This window comes from Mycotypha africana (assembly GCF_025528875.1).
Source record: "Mycotypha africana strain NRRL 2978 chromosome Unknown BDF20scaffold_8, whole genome shotgun sequence".
NCBI classification, from domain to species: Eukaryota; Fungi; Mucoromycota; class Mucoromycetes; order Mucorales; family Mycotyphaceae; genus Mycotypha; species Mycotypha africana.
In genome coordinates this window covers 805,096-825,194 of record NW_026515732.1, presented here as the reverse complement: position 1 = coordinate 825,194, position 20,099 = coordinate 805,096, and the positions used below count along the sequence as shown (strand labels likewise).

Here is a 20,099-nt window from a genome sequence, read left to right as displayed (position 1 = left end):
GCAGGATGAAATTATGGCTACTAATTCTGAATCTTGCGACTGGTATGTATTAATGGTTTAAATCAAAAAAAGATCCAACATCTGGTAACTCTGGCATATACTGCACTTTATCGTTTATGCCTTTAGGTTATAAAATTGGTTATATTGTCGCTTCCTTTGTCCTTTTCATAGCATGATCGCTCGCTGAATTACCTCTTCACCTTGCTTTTCAACGCTCACCTTCTTTGATTCGACTCTCATCTATGGATATCGGTAGCGTTCTATTGAAATTTCTAGTTTCCGATGTTCTCATGTGGTAGACTTTCACTCAACGCATCTATACTATACGATATGTATGCATCCAGAACTACCTGAAACTAAAAGCCATACCTAGATTGCTTGCATATGGTTCAATACACTCAGTCCCTATTATTCAGTATCATTTGATCAACGCTCAAGCCTCTCTTCTGTTGCTGCTCCCATATCGATCTGAGTTGTGAAAATGTCTATTAAAGCTGCTCAAGGCTGATGTTACGTTACATTGGTGTGTACTTTTCCATTCCAATACAGTTCTACCTCTATGGTGGCGGTTATAACATAACCGTTCTGATTACAAACGTATTTTCTACCACTTCTTTAATAGCTGACCCTCTCTTCGCGGTCATTACACAGATGCCCTGGGGATGGTTTTCACTTCTTCGTTGATTCCATCAAATGGCAATATTGGAATAAGGCACTACAAGAAACTGATCTAAATCTGTTGCTACTTCACCTACGGAAGTCTAGCACATTTCTTAACACTGTGTCCATAATACAATGATTTCCCTCCGCTTGAAAGACTAATTGTCCAGTTTAGCCTCAAAAGATTCAAGTCAATGATAGCATTATTGTTGTCATCTCGGTAACGCCTCCTGATGTTTGACAGGATTGCTTGCTTTATTTCATAATAAAGTTCGGTTCCAACGTACAGTTACGGGTTAAAAAAGCATATTGCAATGTCTTCCTGCAGTTTATCCTCAATATATTTGTTCCCTCCTGCTACTTTTAGTGTTATATCTCGATAATTCTCTTTACAATTGATAATCACCTATAAAAAACAAGCGGGATAACGAAAAAAAGCCATTGTTGCTATCTTTATTACGTATCGTCTTGAGACCAAAGAATCTCTCCAATCGTAGCTCAGTCCATTTGAACAATCAAATGGAAACAATTAATTCCATATATGCCTCTTCCTTATATATATGGCATGTTAGGTCACGTTATAGACTCAAATTTCATGCCTTTAATCCAGATTTTATGTCTTTCATCGGACAGCAATATAGTGCGTAGGAGACTGAATAGAAATGTTGTAATCATATTAGCAGATAGTACCTTTAACAATTAGAGCCACGGATCCATTTTGACAAGAGAAGCGTTCATAATGATGATATATTTGTAACTCACCATGAAACTGGCAAAAAGGAAACCTTCTATTTTTATTGTCACTGGAGCATTATGTACGTCATATTTACTCCACAAAAAAAAACATTTTAAGCTTCCAGGGGAAAAAAAAATTATAAAATAAAAAAAGAGAAATCAAATAAAAATGGATTCCTCATTTTTCAATTTTTTTTTAATTTTTTGCTCACTGTTTAAGCTTGATTTTGTACAACAGTTTTACTCAATGATAGACTTTACGCCAAAACAACTGCATTATTTTAAACGAGAACTGATTACTGAAGAGCTGGAGAAAGAGATACAGTATCTGTTGAAAGCGGATCATAAAACGATATCCAATCTCATCATTGACAGCACTTCGACCAGCGGAGATCAAGAAACAGCTAAAAATGACAATAATGACAGTGCTTTCAATGATAGAATCCCGTTTCTAAAATACATATTTGATAATATCATCATTGAATTCCCACTGTTAAAGCACACTCGTGATGATCAATTTTGGCCTAAATGCAAATTATTGCTAAACGAGTTCAATAAACTGCAATTGGAATCTTTCTATACGTCGAAAAGGAGCGAAGGCAATTTACAAAGACGGTCAATGCAACAAAAAATACAAAAGTCGTTGGTATTTGCTTTTTGTGCGAGTATCAAAACAACTCAAGGCGCAGAAGAGAGTATTCGAATCAATGCCGAGACAATAGCGGCTAAAAGCAAATCAACTACAGTAAGATCAACTGATGGCGATAATGTCAATATGAATAGTACTGTTACAAATACTACTACGGATATCTTACTACAACAACAACGAACACTAAATGGGAAAACTCAACTTTTCAAGGTCAACATTCTTACCGTGCGTGAAAAGAAGAGAAAGAAAGCTTTGCGAGATGCAGCACATGCAGAATTCCTAATTGAGACTTGGTTCCCTGATCAACCGAATGAGCCTGTTTATGTCGCTCGTCGTCACGGTGACTTTCGTCGTCTCAGAGATCAGCTAAAGCAACACTTCAATAAGCAGCATCATCATCAGTATCATCTTCCCTTGGTGCCCCCCAAATCTGACGAGACTTCTCGAGAGTCGTTTTATAAGGAAAATGATCGACTTGCACTCCGGAATTTCCTTATAAAATTAACTGGCTGCGAAAATCACTTAACGCAACAACAACAGCAGATTCGGAAAAGTCGTATTCTGAGAAAGTTCTTATCGAACAATCCCATCGTTTTTACATTAGAGGAAGAGCAGGACGCCCTACAAAGAGAGGAAAAGGATAAAAAGAAAATAGTTGAAGAAGAAATGTATCAGAAAGAATTAGATGCCCGTGTACATGAGCTGAATCAAACACTGGAAACGTTGAAGAAGGACATATTAAAGCCTGGAGGGTTGATTAAAGTGTTCGATACTATCAAGGCAACAAAATCGGTGCAAGATTTACCTTACTCGTTATATAAGGCTTTTGAATGGGGCAGAATAAGGTAAAGTATTCATCTACAATGTTTCAATTGCTTTTACTAAGAGACTGACTATTTTTTTTACCTTTGGGAAATAGCTTTGCATTCGCTTTGCACAAACAATTTATATCATCAGATGCTGCCACAGAGAACCTAACCAATTTACGAAGAACACACACTCTAATGCCCTATAAAACCATTTCTTTTATTTTGAAATTCTCCAACCCAATGTCGATGGTGAAAGGTATTCTGGATTTATTCCTGGCACAACCTTTTGGTGGTCGAAGTTTATTTCAACGAATGATCATTTCCAACTTGAATGAAGAGTCCAAAGCTTTTGAAAAGGAGATCAAGCATCTTGAAACCAAAATCAATAACCCACTCTTCTGTGAAAAGTTGCGTAATGCCGTGAAAACACCTATTCCGCCTACTGACACCACTTTCAGAGAGCTTTCCGGTCGGGCATCAGAAATTCTCTCCTTATTGAGCAACAATGATATCAAACCTTGTATTCCAATCGAGCAGTTAAAGCCATTTGAAATGGTTAATAACAACTATCCATCGGAAGCTGTACCCATTGATAATGAAAAGAGAAAGTTACTTAAACAGATGGCCCAATTATGGGAGCTCTATACGCGTCAACATGAACAAGAACTCTTAATGACCTTGGTATTCCAAGGCGTAACGGGAGAGCTATTGAAAGAATTCATTTCGGTTTTTTACCAGCCTTTAGCTCAAGTATATAAAGCAGCGGATATTAGTACTACTATTAGACACGTAGCTAGTTTCATCGATGATTTGTTAAAGACAGTTGATGGATTAAAACAGCAACAGCAGAGCAATAATAATACTTCCAATACCAACGATAATGTTGCAAATACTATCCAACTCTTTATTGATCTCGTTCAACGCCATGAGCAGCGATTCTACGAATTCATCCACAATGTCCATACACAAGAAGCATCCAATGTATTTGACGAACTCATTCAATACTTGGATAGACTGTTTACCTTTGTAGCCAAAGGCATCCCTGGGAAACTCGATTTCAACACTTGCTTGGAACAAGCGGGTATATCTTTAACAACAGCATCCTCTAAAGAAGAAGAACTTTTGAAAGAAGAAGTCAATGCTATTTGCAATTATCGTTACCAACAAAAAATGCATCATTTTGAACGCCAACGACGTAAACTGAACCATGCCACACCAGAAGGATTGCAGACAGTAGCAGAGGAAATGAATCGGCAAAGACAAAAGGAAGTTTTCCAATTTATACCAAAGACAACTGAGATGATGAATGCGTTAGATGATTTCGAAGAATTTCAATATGAAGACGAAGGAGAAATCAGTAATAGCAGTCGACGTACTAGTGATGCTAGCAATGGAACCACTGGAACTCATGGTAGTAGTGATTTTGATCTTTTGGCTAGTGATGATGAATCGGCAATCTCCTCGTCATCCAATGGCAGCAGCAGTAGCGGTGATAGTTCATCAAGCCTAGGAAGTAGTGGCCTCTCATACGAAGGATTAGACAAACCTAAACTGCAATTGATACCCAAAATATTGCCATTTTTTGTTAAGGGAGTTACTGATCTCATGAGAAAGCAATATTTATAGACAAGCATATAATTTTATTTTACCTCGTACATATTACTAAAGATAATTGATATTATTATTTATATAAAGATAATTACTGTGTATATTATATCTTTTGCATGCACTTTTCAAATAAGTAATAACGCAGGGCACAAATTAGTATGGACGCTACAATGACCATCCCTGTATGCCTGTTTGGGTTGCACCACGTAAAAGTAAATCTCTCAACATCTCCCATCGCCTTTTACACCCCCTAACTGTATGTTGATGGTTAAGCTTGCTCACAGCTTCTTCCCACCTGGCGCCACTATACCTGGATAAGACGTGAGCCATTAGAATTTTATCATCTTCTTCAGTCCAGCTTTCAAAACCCTTGATTATATCCATTGCTGCTGTTGATGTTGAAACTGAAGTAGTTTCTGAAGATATTGAAGCTCTCTTGGTATGGGGTGGGGATGTTGATGCTAAAGATTCATTAGAGAAAGCTGTAAGAGGTGGAGACAGTAACATAGGGTCATTATCACTATTGCTCATAGTGGTATGAATATTGCCGTCATAAATATCCCTCATCGCAATCGGCGGTGTGGGAAGTAAGCCATTATCAGGTTCAGATTGTTGCTGTTGCTGTTGCTGCTGCTGCTGCTGCTGCTGTTGTTGTTGTTGTTGTTGTTGTTGTTGTTGTTGTTGCTGGTCCAATTTTTGTGCTTTATTTAATACGTAAGCTATCAATTCTTTAGCTGAAGCTCGTCTTGTAGGCCTTAGAGTTGTTACTGAAGCCTATTGGCGAAGAAATAGAATACAATTAGTGTGTACACTTTCACAAAAGTTTAAAGCTCATTTACAAGTTGCAAACCTCGGCCATATCTTCATCATTATTAGCTTCTTCATCACTACTGTCAATGAAATTCCCTTCTTCGTCATATTCTACTAGGGGTTTCAGTTTTTCTACAACAAGCCAAGGCATTAATATAAAACCTAATGCATGTTCTGTTTATTCTTAATTATACCTTTCTTTGTTGGTCTTTTTGGGGGATTAGGTGTTCCTGTTCTTTTGAAATTGTCAATTATTCGAATAACCTGAGTAGGTGAAAGTCCACACATTCTGGCGATCTGTTTTGGAGTTGCACATGCTTGATGAGCGCCAATTACAAGCCAACATTTTTCATCTCTAGTTTCGGGTATTTTACCGCTTAGCATTGGGTAAGTTGGTATAGACGGGTGAATCAACAATATATCAGAAAATAAAGAAAGGAGTACTACAATATAGTATTGTTATTGTTGGCTGCATGACGTTACTGGAGCTGATTCGACCAATCAAAAAAGACCGAGTGTTTCAATAAGCATGAATCTACCGAGTTTTTTTTTGCCCCTTATTTCAAGAGGAAGTACATTTACATGATATTTTCTTGATTAATTCGAAAATGTGTCGTATATGTATTGAGACGGCTTTATTTGAGAAATGGGAGGGCATGAGTAATAATGCTTAATAAATAGAGAGGGAGGAATAGTGTGGTTTAAGCAACAGAGGGAATAATCACGAACAACACTGCTCGTATTGCTTTACTACAAAAATGTAATAAGTTATGAAATGGAGAAGATTTTTATCATACAATCATCGAATTACGAAGCAGATTGTTTTTCTTTCTTTAAAGCCTGAGCTTTTTGTATAAGGCTAGCCGATCTTCTGAAATAGGCTCTCTTTCTTCGTTTCTTTTCCACAGGAGCTTCTCTTATCATGAAGTCATGGCTACGAATTTCATTATCCCATTCATCATCATCGTCAATATCTCCATCGGCATCTTGCTCCCATAGACGAACGTAATAAGTACCTGGAGGCACATCTACAACCCAGCTGAAAGACCAGTCTTCGCTATCGTCATATCGAACAATACCTTCGCCAGTGTAGGAACCGATTTGTTTAACTTCTGTATTATCAGCAGCGTTGTAGAGCTTAGCAATAATGGTCTCGTCAGCGTCGTTGGTGATACCATTGGTAGTGAAGTCAATTCTATCAGTGGTAGTAAATTCAGAATCAGGGCCAGGAACAGAGAAATAATGCATGTTGTTCTCATCGGCGAAAACATAAGATGAAGTAGCGAGAAGGCCAGCTAAAAGAGTGCTTACAAGAGTGAACTATTACGTTTAAAAACAGAAAAACCACCGTTAGCCGACCTGGCCTTTTCATTTTATTGACTGACAGTATAGACAGCAATGATTTTTACCTTCATTTGAGTACTATACGTTATTCGGTGACTTATTTAAAGGAATGTAGTAAGTATAAAGGATTGTATGGTGAATACGAAATATGGTTTCGATGATAAAAGGTAAAAGATGCAAGCTTACTTCATGACATGGCTCTTTTTATAGCTTTCTCGGGTAACTCGATACACATAGTCATTTTAGTTACTCAAAAAAGATAATCAACAGTTCTCATCTTTTCGAAAATAGCTTTGATTGTAAAAGTATACTCACCCACAAAAACTCCTGAAAGCGTTTCTCTAATCCAGGCCTAACCTTTCACGTTCAAGGAGACACGTTGCCCCTTTATATAACCCATGTATATTTTAGGTTGTAGATCACGTTAAAGTTCATTTCTTATTGTATACCATCTCAGGAGAAGAATTCAATCAGTATAGCAACTCATTGTACCTTTTCGTTATTGTCATCTCATTCACAGTATCTATTTAAAAACAGAAAGACTGTTAAGAGCTGTCAAATAGAGCAACTTTTATTTCCCTTATCCACTATTTGAGTCAGCTTAACAGATTTCTTCGATGAGTTACAATGATATGTAGGGCTAGTGGTGATCGTAAATCTCCTTTTTATTACTGTAATGTCTTCTTGATGTGCAAAAGTAGTCCTGTTTCTAATATCATCAATCTAATAAACTTACATAAAGACTTTTTTTCTTTATGAACTACACGATTCATTATGTATTCAACCATGCACCCGTAAAAATTGACTTATTACTCCTGTTGTGAGGCTGTATCAAAGTTTCAATCAATTTACACAAAAGTCTCAAATAGCTAATATGCAATACGAAATCAAGTACATAAATTATTTATAAAAAGACAATCATATAACAGAAGATAATGAAAGACCATAAAACGTACATGATCAAGATATATGGAAAATGCAATTGCAATTTATATTATTCTTCATCAGAGTCTTTGGTGGGTGATCTGCCGAATACCCTTCCTGAGCCCACAATCATCCTACTGTTACTACCTCCAGCAGTGTCGACGTTACGCGAAAGATTTGGTCTTGGTAGGCCATTAGAAGGGAATTCTCTTCCTGCTGAGGTTGACGACGCAGAATTAGTACGGTACAATCTATTTTCTGTCTTGACAGAATTCAACGTGACGGCGTCTGCTGTATCATCCTCATTGTCGTTGCTTTTACTAAACCTTCTCCTGCTATTGTTCATAGTCACCTCGTCATTATCGTCTTCCTCACATTCATTGAAATTCATACGCCTTATGTCATCCAACATATTTCTATTATCACGTTCCATTCTACTCCTTTTCTCTCTCCAATAATCTGCCAACGTCTGGTTTCTTTGCTGTATATTCTTTTTGGTCAAAACAGGTTTTAACCATTTTTCATCAAACGACACGAACCAATGAGGTGGACGATCTTGTGGTATAGGTTCGCCTAATGGACCTGACAATAGACCTCCAATAGAGACATCAGTACCATTACTAGTGGAGTTACCCTTATTACGATTACTGCTGCTGCTTCTGGCGTTGCCGTCATGATTAGGATACGTTCTAGATCGCGTTCTTCTTCCATTATTATTATAGAACCCAAATTGTCGTTGATTGCTGTTTTCATCATCATCCGTTTCAAGTCTTATATACTTTCTAGAATGGTTGATACCGTATTCAACATCATCTTCGAAATCCAGATCACTACCATCTGATTCACTCGGCTCAATCACACCTGTTTTAATATCTAATAACTGAAGCATCCGACTTGTGGTACCGCCAAAGATCAACACTGTCAATACAACCACAGCCAAAATCGTCGTTCGCATAGCTGGTGCGCTTTCACCTGTAATACCTGAAGCCAGTGCAAAAGCGACTGCCCCGCGTAACCCTGCCCAAAATAGCATAGCTTGATGATTGCGCGATAGCTGCTGCTCAGGCTTCCCGACCGCTTTACTCACCGCATTGATCAATAACGATAACGGCGCCACCGAGGCATATCTCGCAATGCAAATGAAAGCAAAGGTCGCGAGAATGAAAAATGGTTTATATTCCAAGTTATCTTGAGCAAACAGATTTACGCCCAAATAGATAAAGATAAAATTCTCGGAAAGTTGGGATAAGATCTGAAACATGGATTTAGTGGTACGTTTGCTTTTCATGGAAAGATTGTCATACGCATAATGTTTGAGAGTAATACCAGTGAAGAGTAAAGTGACAATTCCTGACATGTGGGTGCCATTAGAAAAGAAGTAGCTGCTGTAAGCCATGAGCAAGACAATACACGCTTCAATGCTTGGAAATCGACTCAATTGAGAGTATTTGAGCAAGATGGCAACGACCACACCAAAAAAGACGCCAATAAAGGTCGAAGCCCAGAATACACCCATGAAAAGACCAATGCCCCTAAATATATTAGCGAGATGTAACTCTTGCCCACGAAATTCACGTAATGTACTATTGAAAAACAGGAAATAAAGGTGAGATACGGGAAGACCCTACATTTTAAGCATTTGCTTTTCACAGTACTCTGATAACACAATAGCTACGGCATCATTTAACAAAGACTCGCCTGAAATGATAGAATAAAGTTGTGGATCGACTTGTAATTGATTGAAAATGGCTAGTATAGTAACTGGATCCGTTGCCGATAAGATGGAACCGAATATCATACTGTCAAGGAATGATATGCTAACACCTTCAGGTCTCAAAAGTGTGTACAGAAATGTAAGAATACTATGTTGAAGGAATAGTATTTAGCGAATTTCGTCCTTTAGTTGTTGCTGTATACAATATCTACCCAGTAACCACAGCTGCAATAAAAGTACCGGCCATTGCAAAAGTCAAAATAGTACCAAAATTCAAAAAGAAGTTGCGCTGTATATTGTTATGTAGCAGAAACTCTGATTGTTAACTTTCTTATAATAATATAGTGATACTGGCGCCTTCTTAGAGTTGCCAACTCGTCTTACCCTTTTCAACTCATACCCGGAATTGAGGATAATTGGCGGTAATAATAAATTGAAGAAAAATCCATGCTTAAACTTAACCATATCTTGGATAATAGTGCCCGGAGCAAGTTTTATAATAAGCCCCACCATCATTCCTTTTATAAGAGCGTTCTTGTTAATGGGATTTATCATTTATCAATTAAGAGGTATCTTATTATTTTTAAAGAGGTCTATTTTATTACCTGCCATAATAGACAAAACAGTTTCATGAACCGCACGTATTTTTTTCAGCTGTAAGAAATAGCTAGTCCATAAAGCACCGATGAGTAGTGTAGTGAGGATGAGGAGTGCCCATGAAGAGTACATTTCTTCTTCCATAGGTTGGTCTATTAACGGACCATTGTCAATGGGTATTGTGCTGTTTTTGGGTGACTCCATATATAAGCTGAGAAACAAACTATTTGGAGAAAGAGCATTAACGAAAGAGAAGTCATTGAAAGAAATAGATAAGAAACACTCCACTTAGTGAGATAAGCAAAACTAACCTGACATTTCTCACCTATTCTCAGTGTAAATAGAGAGGACCATTTATCTCAAATTTGAATATCCGATTCAGCTGGCATACAGCAAGGTTCTCTCCTAAAAAGATTGAAAAACGGTAAGTTCCACTCAAACTAAAGTTATTTCTCTGAAAATGATGGAATTTTTAACTGGCTGATAGTATATACACGCCTTTATAATAACTTGAGTTTGGCTTTACCTTAGAAGGGGTATTTGTATTATCATAATATATGCAATTATTGACGAAATTTACTCAATCTTGTGTCATTTTTCCAATGTCAGGGTTTACTGGAAATATAAGAAGCATACCTTAATCAATTAGTTTTTCAATTTTATGGGGTTGCATCAGTAGCAATTTGATGTATGAACATCTTGTCGAATATCTTACAGTCTTTTCGTAGTTTTCATTTATCAACCTGTTATCGTTTTTTATCCTCGTTGAAAACTTCATCGACTTGCTGTGCTTATTCAAATTGCAATAGATATTGCTGCTAATTATCGCGTATAAAGAGCCATGCAGACGTCCGGCAGCTTTATCTGAGAGCCAAAGAACTCTAATTAATGCATTTTATCAAAAACATGTATTTATAGAGACAACTTATACAAGGACAAGCACCGCCTTTCAAGAGACTGTCTTCCTAAAAAAACCTCATTTACAATTTTGTTATTATTAAATGACTTACAGTTATGATGTAAAAACTGAGTAAATGAGATTAATGTTTGTTTTTTTGTTAAGCGACCTAGAGCCTTTACCATAATTAGGATTGCATTGGGTCTACTATGCGTGGTGACATATATGAGCAAGAAAAGCAGCAGCGAACGAAGGAGTTAGCAACATTTTCAATTTCTGAAAGTACGTTTGACAAACAATAGAAAAGTACCGCCAGGTGTTATTTCAATCTGTTCTGGATCGTGTTGTTACAATGTTACAATAATGAAGCATTTAGTGAAGAAAGCAATATTTGCAGGAGGGGTTACAGTCATTCGTTTTGTTATCAGTGTTCTGAACAGCAGTAACAGCGGTTAGAAAAGAGCAACGGTAATGGCAGCAATAAATTGTACATATTATGGTTTGTTCACTTTATCCCAAGATTATCGATAAGGAAATGTTTTTCGAGGCTATCAAAATGTTGGTCTTATGAATATATATATATATATATATTCTTCTCTTGACAATTTTTAAATTTTTGCAGTGATCAAGTGTTCTGAAGTACAAAAGCGTACCACTTATAGTTGTTCTATTGTGTAACATGACATTATCAGATCCTTAAAATAATATCTACAGCTTGCACATCCTTCGATTCTTAACACTCCACATTGCATTCTAGTCGACATGAATTACAACTTCATTACACAGGACTTATGTTTGCAACACACATACCAGATACTTTTCGATTTGATGTGGTAGGAATGTCAAAATCTGATATACATGTCTGCATGGTCTCGGTGAAGCTGCGATCTGGTTATCAGATAAATACAATAGAGGTATGACAAATGTTTTACCTTTACCACAGTATTGGAAGTGGTTTTCGAACAGTCGACGACTGTAATAATACAATTATGTATCTCCTGTTATGCTTAAGTTGTACAATTTTATCCTTCCTGTACATTGCTGATCCACAACATATTACACCAATGAGACTATTCTAACGCATGCAGTTGGTAAACTGACAAACTACATCTCAAACTCATATAAATTGTACAAAACTCAAGCTTAACTACCATCAGTATGTCAAAATGTTAACCACAAAGTTGAATTCATCGCGGTATGTATAAATCTAGAAAGCTTCTGAAGTTTCTTATGTACCGTAAAAAAAGTACTCTTTCTCAATAATGCACTTCCAACTATAGCATCGTCATTGCTTTTAATTATGACGCTGAATGCTTTCGTTTTTTAGAGGGCATGTTGAACCATAGATAAAGAATTTGCTTCAGTTTTTCAAAAAAGTGTGGATGAATGAACTTGCAAGTCTTTTAGATCCGCACTCTCGGCGTTATATCTAATGAAAGATAACAGCAAAATATCAAAAAACAATACAATAGACACCTGGAGATACTGGTGGGCAGTACAGTGATTCCAGCAAAAATATATATGAACAATGACAGTTTTTGTAAAATCATATATAACTAAAGACACTCTTAACTGAATATTGCACGGAATAATTTCTGCTAGCCTCTCATGTAATAAAAGTAACAAAATATTCGTCGTGATTATATCAAGTGAAGCCGTAGGTCATTGAAGAAACGTGTAGTAGCTTTCTTCGTCGGATTTCATTCACAAGCTAAAGCACTGCAGCTCCATACACTACGCAGCACAATCATTCAAAATTCAGAACCAGAGAAGCTGAGTTTCATACTAGCCTTTGGAGTGAAGCCCTTATTAAGATCAAAAGGTGCTGCCTGTTTTCTTTTCGTCCGCTTGTCAATCACAATGGAAGACACCCTACAAGAAGTATTCAAAGGAACAGCTTCTAAAGACATTGACTACATTCAGTATGCTATTTTTTTGCCTGTGAATAATAGTAACAATGATGAAGAAGCCTTGCTGACCTATTTAAAAGATACTTTGGACATGATCAACTCGTTGATTCAGCCGATCATGAAAGATTACATTTGGCAAAAGGATAAGTTTCACTTGTCCATTGCTTATGAACAGACTAAAGGTATATTTTATTATTTATGTTTACCTGTATATTTAACGCATACCTGCTGGATCTGTCCGATCTAATTTGATCTTTTCGAATTATAGATCCACCTTACCCTTTTCTATTTGGGGCGAGCCGCTTTGGCGATTGCATTAACGATGAATGGTTTATAGTGTACCTCTTGCAATATATTTCTAAGCATATACCCGACTCCATCATTTCTCTTTCTGATAATGACGGCGATGTTCTACTCATTGAAGCCGCCCTTGAGTTACCTTCTTGGCTCGATCCTTCTAACAGTCAAAATCGCGTTTACTTAATGAACGGCCAAGTGCATATTATACCCTTACCTACATCGCCTGCAGATATTTTGACAATGCCTGCCTCTTCAGGTAAACTCACACGTCAGCAAGCCATTCGACATTTAAGACTACAGCAACCGTCCTCAAAACACACATTATTCTCGCCTGCTATACAACATATTATCAGCGAGCGTTTGGAGCAAGTCTCTCCTCATGCCAGCAACGGAAAATTTGAAATGCATTGTGCACGCTGTATTTTACCCAAAAAAGCTGCCTTTGTGCTGCTATCGGAACCTCAGCTGATCACATTGGCCATTGAAGCATTCTATTACCGAGACCCCAGTGCGATGAAAGCCTGCGCGTCAATGAAAATCTTTTCACCAAGGGAAGATGAAGATATAGATACCATTCTTACTTTCACAAAAACGACTTATGCGCAGACTGTGAGTCAGAAGTTTTATGCACCCAAACCCTTTCGGTTACCCTCTAATAATGCATCAAGAAAAGAGGATAGAGAAAAATACAAATATGCTGAATTGGGAATGAAAGTGACGTGTGGATTGGAAATGCTCTATTACCAACATGCTTCATCCTCATTAGCAGAAACAGACATGGAAGACGTAGACCATTACGATTTTGATAAGGACGCAAAATATCAAGCTTATCTTCAGCATTTGAACAATTTGGGTTATTTTCGTTCTGAGAAGAAGGGATCTCAATTGTACAAATCACTTGAAAGACAATCAAAAGAGCAATATCTCAGTTATAGAAAGCAGTCCGCATTACATTACAAGCGCTTGATTTCTTTAGATGATCTGGATGTGGAAGATGAAGAAGTCACCTTTGATGGAGCGAGGTTAGATACCCATGTTCGGCAAACGATCGATAATCTATTGTCTCATTATTCAGAGGAAGCACTTCAACAACTGTTGTACGCAAAGAGGAACAAAAACGAAGATAGTGATGATTGGATGAATGTAGACCCTCAACAACTAGAAGAGATCCTAATGAAGAGAATGGGTCTGCAGCAAAAGCAATTGATGTCTGATTTAGCGAAAGACATGGGCATGGATGGTAGTGCTGGTGTGGATCTGGAAGCCATCATGAGCAACCTGGAGGATTTTGTGGAGCATACCAAAAGTGGAATTGAAGGGGTTGAAGTGTTCGACAAAAATAACAGTAACTTTAGCAACGGAGACGATGATAATGTTGATGATGATAGCGATTATAGCGACTATGAAGAGTTTGAGGAAGACATGGGTGCTCTAAGTTTCGATGTCGACAAATTCATGAGTATTCTGAAAGGAACTTCCAGCCTTGAATCTGAAGGTCCAGAAACGATCACGCCAGGAAGCAGTCAAAATGATGGTTGTAGAATAGCGGAAATAACGGGGGATGATGATGTGAAAGACGAAGAAGAGAAGAATCTTGCTCAGGTCATGGAAGACATGGATCAGGAAATATATAGTCATGACAAGATAGGTCAATCCTTTGTTAAAACACCCAAAAATCCTGAACGCTTTGGAGAAGTCGAAGATGGTTCTGAAAGTGAAGACGATGAAGATGAAGAGAATGTGAATGCGCCTGTGGATATTGAACTGAATCTTGTAAAGAATGTATTAGAAAGTTTTAAAAGCCAACAAGGTCTTCCCGGACCTGTCGGTACTATGCTGAATCAGTTCGGTATTGTACTTCCAGGTGATATTGAAGAGAATGACGAGCAAGAAAATGAAGGAGGCAGCAATAGTAATCAATAGACGTTCGTAGTCTTGAGTAGTCACCTGCTTTTATCAACGTTTACGAATAAATAAATACACCTCCACTTTGTACTTTTTATCTTTTCCAAAAGCCATTTACATTTCATTAATATCTTCTGGTTCCTACATGTTATCACATTAATATACATATTTGATTTTATTATCTTTCACTGCTAACTATAGGGATATCACTATAGATATGAATTATGAAAGTTATACAATATTAACATTGAAATAAATAACAGTAAATACTAATTTGTAATGGTATACATCAATCGCTGCTTTTGCCGCATCTCTCTATCTTCCTTTTTCCTTTTCTTTTCAATAATGGCTAGCAAGTCATTATCATCTTCGTCATCGTCAAACTCAGAGTCCAACGAAGATGAACTGTTACCAAAGTAGACTGGTGAATCAAAGGTAGTTGTAGAAGTAGAGGAAATGAAAGTCAGAGTATGACTGGGTACTGAGATATCGGGCTCTGCTACTGGTGGGTTACTGCAAATATTATTGGAATCCATTGAGCCAGCTCTTTGATGATGTTGTTGTCGATGACCAGTGCCCGACGAAGATGCAGTTGACAGTTTTCGCTGATGTGATAAGGAAGATGTACGAGATGTTGGTTCGAGACCTCTTGCTGATAATGACCTCGGCTGTTGTAAATGCTTTTGCAGTTCAGGTGTTAGGATAGTCTTATTGATGTAAGCACCGCTGTTCTCATCCATGATAAGCTGATCTGATGTAATAGAGTTCATGTGGGTGGAGGGTAAAGAATTATTCCGATTGGGTTGATTAATAATGTGATGCTGATATTGATGATGAAAGGAAGCAGATGCAGGCTGGCAATGATGATCGGGTATATTTCTACTGGACTTTTCCATAGGGCTCGGGGTTACAGTGGGAGTAGTTACGCTTGTAGCGGCAATTGACAGCGTACTAGGGGATGCAATGGATGTACGCGAGCTATTATTGTTGCAGCTGTACATGAAATTTGTACCTGCAGTGCTGACAGGCTGGTATTGCTGATATGTTTGCTGTTGCTGCTGTGTTGTTATTTTCCACGACGATGTAGAGCCGATAGATTCAGAACGCCTTGCGCCGATGTGTGAATATCTCTTTGAACTGATGTCATTCTCTCTTTTACTACAACTACTACCACTGTCTCTCTTTTCCTCTAAAACGATATTTCTGACTATTGGCTCCTGCACAATGTCTAATTCATCTTCCTGAAACTCATCTTCATCCTCTAGATCACTAAAATCAAGATCGCCCATTGTTTGTATAATATCGTCATCATCGTCGTCGTCTATTGGTATGTCTGCACGAGGCCATGTGCCTAGAATAATTGGTAGATCAAGCGTGCAGATTGCTGCTGGATTACTTTGACTCCTCTTTTCCATACGATCGTTCGTATTAAGCCTAACTCTAACTTTGTATTGTATTCGTAATAATGTGTCTTTGTACTTGATGGTCGGTGGTGTGGATGGAATCAATATGCGATTTGTTATCGATTGAGAAAAATTATACGGTCCAATAATATTCAGATCAAATCTGTTCGATTTTAGCACATGCTCTTCGTCCGTTTCATTTTTGTTTGTACGTAATCTGACTTTACGTAGCAGTTCAATGACTAAGCAATCTTTCTTGACAAATTTTGACTTGGTACTGATGATGAGATTGACGGGAATCGTTTCTCCTCTTGTATATCCGCTTCGAGGAATATTCAATTTCATTGTAAATTGGCCGTTGAGATAGTCTTTTTGCTTTTCAGCGATAGCTGATCTCGATGGAGTGGTGATGTCGATGTGTTCAAGCACAAGCACTGGATATTCAATTCGTGGGCAGAGACTTTCGGGCATCATGGGTCTATCCAAAATAGCTACTAATTTATAGTGGACGCCTACAAGCTTTCTGCTGCCTAACTGAAACAAAATAAAAGCATGAGTACGATGTTGTTTAATCGAAAGCTTTGATTTACTCACATCCAAGGCACTCGGTAAGTCGATACTATCAGGGACGGTAAATTCAAATGAAAATGAATAAGGTTTGGCAGCCTCTTTCAATACTGTTTTCGCAGATATTGATTGTTCTTTGGTGAATAATCGTATAATCTCTCTTTCTGCTGCTGATATAGATATTAACCCATAAAATTTGATATGAATTTGGTTGATTTTCATATTGGCCTTTTTAGGTCTGACAATAACAGAGCCTTATATAAGAATCAGTCAGCACTTATACACTTCCTTTTTTTTTGCAGAAGCATTGAACAAATTCTAAGATTACCTTTGATCGTTTCTCCAGGAAAGTAGAATTTTTCTTCTGAAAGTACGATTCCCAGCAACTTGTTATTCTTTGACTTTTGTCTCGACTTCATTCTCGAACTAAATTAAATTGAACTGGGAAAGGAAACAAAAACCAAGAAGCGATGATTTTAGAAACACAAAACACACGCAAAAAAAAAAAAAAAAAAAAAGGGAAAGAAAATAATTTTGCCAATCAAAAGCCATAAAATCGGAGATGTGCTTGATTTTCAGGTACATATGTGACAAACTCAAAATGGCGTTGAAAGATATCACTTCTACAGTAATCCAAATGCCGTTTCGAATGGTTGGAATTGGAATGGACTAGCAGTATAGAATTCACATAAATAAACACGTGGTAGCTATCTCATACAACTCCATATATGTGCGTATGACTGTGAATACAATGTAGATCATATCGCATGAACTCAGACTGCCCGTAGAGTCAAGCAATGTCAAGCTGATCTTTTAAACACCTTGTCATGTCAGTTGGATAGTTTCTGTTATAAAAAAATGTATCCATCTACAGCGACCTGAGGACAACTTTTGATCAAAGCAACTTTGGATGGTTTCGAACACTCAGCTGCTCGCGTCCGGCCTGTCAATTTTATTTTATTTTTAAAAAGGCGACTTTTTTCCTTTAAAAAAAAAAAAAACCTGTTCTTTCACGTTCCTTATTCCAAACTTTCTTACAAAATCATGGCGGTAGATATTACAGTTAAACCCGCAACATTACAGGATTTAGACACTATAGCTCGCCTAGAAGCCATCTCTTATCATCCTGATGAAGCAGCTTCTAAAGAGCAACTACGGAATCGTATGCATTATGCCTCACAGTCTGGAAGCGAACTATTCATGACAGCCCTCCTGAACGATGAAATTGTGGGTTTTGTTTGCACGAGTCTTACTACGTCCGACTTGGTGACAGATGAATCCATGAGTGTCCATGAACCTACTGGGAAGACCATTTGCTTGCACAGTGTTTGCACTTCTCCCGACCATCGTGAAAAGGGTATTGCCACTCAACTTTTACGTCAATGGATTGATCGTATCAAAATAGTAAATGAAGAATTTAGAAAAGAACATGATGGAGAAAAAAAGTATAACAGAATCGCGATGATCAGTAGACCTGCTTTGCTAGGTCTTTATGGACGCGTTGGGTTCAAAGAACTTGGTATTAGCCCTATCATTCATGGTCCTGATCCTTGGATAGATGCTGTTTTGGATCTCTGAACACTCAATGCAAGCAATAAATAGAATGGGTAGTTTAGGCAAAGCTGTATTTTTAGAATAAATATGCATACAAAGCGCTCTATGCTGCTGTATTTATGGCATAAATAAGCAAAAAGACTAGTGTGAATATTAACTGGGTATAGTGAATAAGATATAGAGTTCTTCTAGTATTGCTTTGAACTGGGGTATCTCATAAGCATTTGTACGTAATCGTCGGGATCTTCAAACACTTGGTAGATGTCTGTTTGCTCCTAAATGTAACGACGCGTTAATGGGTTGTTTTTTTTTTCTTGGTCATTCCTTGTCTCTTTTTACCTCTCTTTGTTTTGCGGCAAGCTTCTTTTCTTTCAATTTCTTTACAAGGGCTTTTTTCTCTTCCACTTCTTTTCGCTTTTCTTCAACTTTCATACGTAATTCTGCGGCATGTTCTAACAATTGTGAAATCTTCTCGTCACACTCTGCCTGTTGTAAAAAAATAAAATAAGAAATAGTGAGCCAATTACACAACCAAAAGTTGACATCCTTTCGAAAAAGTCAGATAGTTTACAGTTTTTATGGGAAGATGAGGATCCAACAGCTCTTTGGACACGGTTCCTGGAAGCAGAGTCATGTGCACTTTTCGATCAATCTCTAATGCAATAGGCTTCAAAATTCTCTCTCCTTCAGCACGCAAACGACTGGCCCCTGCTTCAGTCACCGCATACTGTGATGCCTTCATTAAAGTGGCACTATTGTCATTTAGTAATAAAAGAAATGAGAATCATCCTGCTCCTTCTGTTTAAAATTTCGGGAGTATGGAGGGTGAACTTTACTTGTAGCTTTCAGATAATATGTTTCTCATTTGTGTTCGTACTTTATCTGGTATAGCTTTCCATTCTGTGTTTTTGGCTATCTTCTTCTTCATGTCTTAATGATAGATAACAAATGAGAATCTTGATTCTAACACGAGACAACCGCTGTGCTTTTGTTCCATTACCTTCGTCATACTCAAACTCTGTAAAACCTTGATTTCTTGAATTTCTATTGACCAGATCGGTTCTATAACCAAATTGAACTGGTTTGTAAGCCATACCAGGGCGACGTTTCTTTTCTCTTTGACGTGGCTTATAGACATCGGACGTTGTTGGCTGCTGACTTTCTCCAAAAAGTGCTCTTCGTACTGTGTCTGGTGTTCGTCTTTCCTCTTCTGAAGGGTGATTAAGTCGTGATGGATGAACAAAGCCACTGCTGCTGCTGTTACTCGTAAAACTGAAGCGGCGATCGGGAAGCTCCTGATCATCGTGAAATGATAGATTGCTGCCATTTTCTGAAATAGAAAGATCGTGAGGTGATGCACGGCCACCAAGCAATGCGTCTATGCCGTCATCCGAATGTAGGGTGCTTTCTTTCAAAAGCCTTTTCCTTTTGTTATACATGCGTTTATTAAAGATTAGAAGCAAGAAGAACGTATCCAAAATTGCAAACAATAAGAAAAAAAAAAAAAAAAAAAAAAAAAAAGCGCAAAATTGGGTGATCTACTCGGAAGTTCAATTTTTGGTTATTGGGCTTGAACGTTGTTCATGCGAAACGGTATGAAAAAAAAAATATACAGTGGGATGCCCCACTTCGGTTTCGTGTTTGCCACGACGTGTGTGTGTGTGTGCACACTGAATAAGTTATTCTTACTTAATTTTTCTATTCGCCAGGGT

General features: G+C 37.7%; 9 protein-coding genes across 9 annotated transcripts; 3 read left to right on the top strand and 6 right to left on the bottom strand.

Annotated features, from left to right (window-relative positions):
- Positions 1-1,642: 1,642 nt before the first annotated feature.
- BDF20DRAFT_914910 (uncharacterized protein) lies at positions 1,643-4,479 on the top strand (the record flags this gene model as incomplete). The annotated part of the gene is made up of 2 exons (XM_053084245.1): positions 1,643-2,889; positions 2,964-4,479. The coding sequence occupies 2 exons, from the start codon at positions 1,643-1,645 to the stop codon at positions 4,477-4,479; spliced, it is 2,763 nt and encodes a 920-aa protein (XP_052934132.1).
- Positions 4,480-4,512: 33 nt separating this feature from the next.
- On the bottom strand, positions 4,513-5,148 carry BDF20DRAFT_882521 (uncharacterized protein). Its single transcript, XM_053081731.1, has one exon. The coding sequence runs from the start codon at positions 5,026-5,028 to the stop codon at positions 4,627-4,629; it is 402 nt and encodes a 133-aa protein (XP_052934131.1). The 5' UTR covers positions 5,029-5,148; the 3' UTR covers positions 4,513-4,626.
- Positions 5,149-5,296: 148 nt separating this feature from the next.
- BDF20DRAFT_823970 (uncharacterized protein) lies at positions 5,297-5,655 on the bottom strand (the record flags this gene model as incomplete). The annotated part of the gene is made up of 2 exons (XM_053077848.1): positions 5,297-5,403; positions 5,466-5,655. The coding sequence occupies 2 exons, from the start codon at positions 5,653-5,655 to the stop codon at positions 5,297-5,299; spliced, it is 297 nt and encodes a 98-aa protein (XP_052934130.1).
- Positions 5,656-5,843: 188 nt separating this feature from the next.
- Positions 5,844-6,825, bottom strand: BDF20DRAFT_882519 (uncharacterized protein). Its single transcript, XM_053081729.1, has one exon. The coding sequence runs from the start codon at positions 6,517-6,519 to the stop codon at positions 6,079-6,081; it is 441 nt and encodes a 146-aa protein (XP_052934129.1). The 5' UTR covers positions 6,520-6,825; the 3' UTR covers positions 5,844-6,078.
- Positions 6,826-7,609: 784 nt separating this feature from the next.
- On the bottom strand, positions 7,610-9,994 carry BDF20DRAFT_837413 (Sodium/hydrogen exchanger family-domain-containing protein; the record flags this gene model as incomplete). The annotated part of the gene is made up of 5 exons (XM_053079048.1): positions 7,610-9,122; positions 9,168-9,401; positions 9,466-9,542; positions 9,638-9,771; positions 9,859-9,994. The coding sequence occupies 5 exons, from the start codon at positions 9,992-9,994 to the stop codon at positions 7,610-7,612; spliced, it is 2,094 nt and encodes a 697-aa protein (XP_052934128.1).
- A 2,614-nt stretch (positions 9,995-12,608) lies between these two features.
- On the top strand, positions 12,609-14,881 carry BDF20DRAFT_914906 (SGT1 protein-domain-containing protein; the record flags this gene model as incomplete). Its single annotated transcript, XM_053084244.1, has 2 exons — positions 12,609-12,840; positions 12,927-14,881. 2 exons carry the CDS (start codon positions 12,609-12,611, stop codon positions 14,879-14,881), a joined length of 2,187 nt encoding a protein of 728 aa, XP_052934127.1.
- Positions 14,882-15,085: 204 nt separating this feature from the next.
- Positions 15,086-17,327, bottom strand: BDF20DRAFT_654068 (uncharacterized protein). Its single transcript, XM_053075955.1, has 3 exons — positions 17,162-17,327; positions 16,861-17,087; positions 15,086-16,800 (listed from the first exon to the last, which is right to left on the bottom strand). Exons 1-3 carry the CDS (start codon positions 17,250-17,252, stop codon positions 15,133-15,135), a joined length of 1,986 nt encoding a protein of 661 aa, XP_052934126.1. The 5' UTR covers positions 17,253-17,327; the 3' UTR covers positions 15,086-15,132.
- Positions 17,328-18,033: 706 nt separating this feature from the next.
- BDF20DRAFT_823712 (uncharacterized protein) lies at positions 18,034-18,411 on the top strand (the record flags this gene model as incomplete). The annotated part of the gene is made up of 1 exon (XM_053077819.1): positions 18,034-18,411. One exon carries the CDS (start codon positions 18,034-18,036, stop codon positions 18,409-18,411), a length of 378 nt encoding a protein of 125 aa, XP_052934125.1.
- A 230-nt stretch (positions 18,412-18,641) lies between these two features.
- On the bottom strand, positions 18,642-19,861 carry BDF20DRAFT_882500 (uncharacterized protein). The gene is made up of 4 exons (XM_053081728.1): positions 19,388-19,861; positions 19,224-19,317; positions 18,959-19,139; positions 18,642-18,873 (listed from the first exon to the last, which is right to left on the bottom strand). Exons 1-4 carry the CDS (start codon positions 19,824-19,826, stop codon positions 18,706-18,708), a joined length of 882 nt encoding a protein of 293 aa, XP_052934124.1. The 5' UTR covers positions 19,827-19,861; the 3' UTR covers positions 18,642-18,705.
- Between the last annotated feature and the right edge of the window lie 238 nt (positions 19,862-20,099).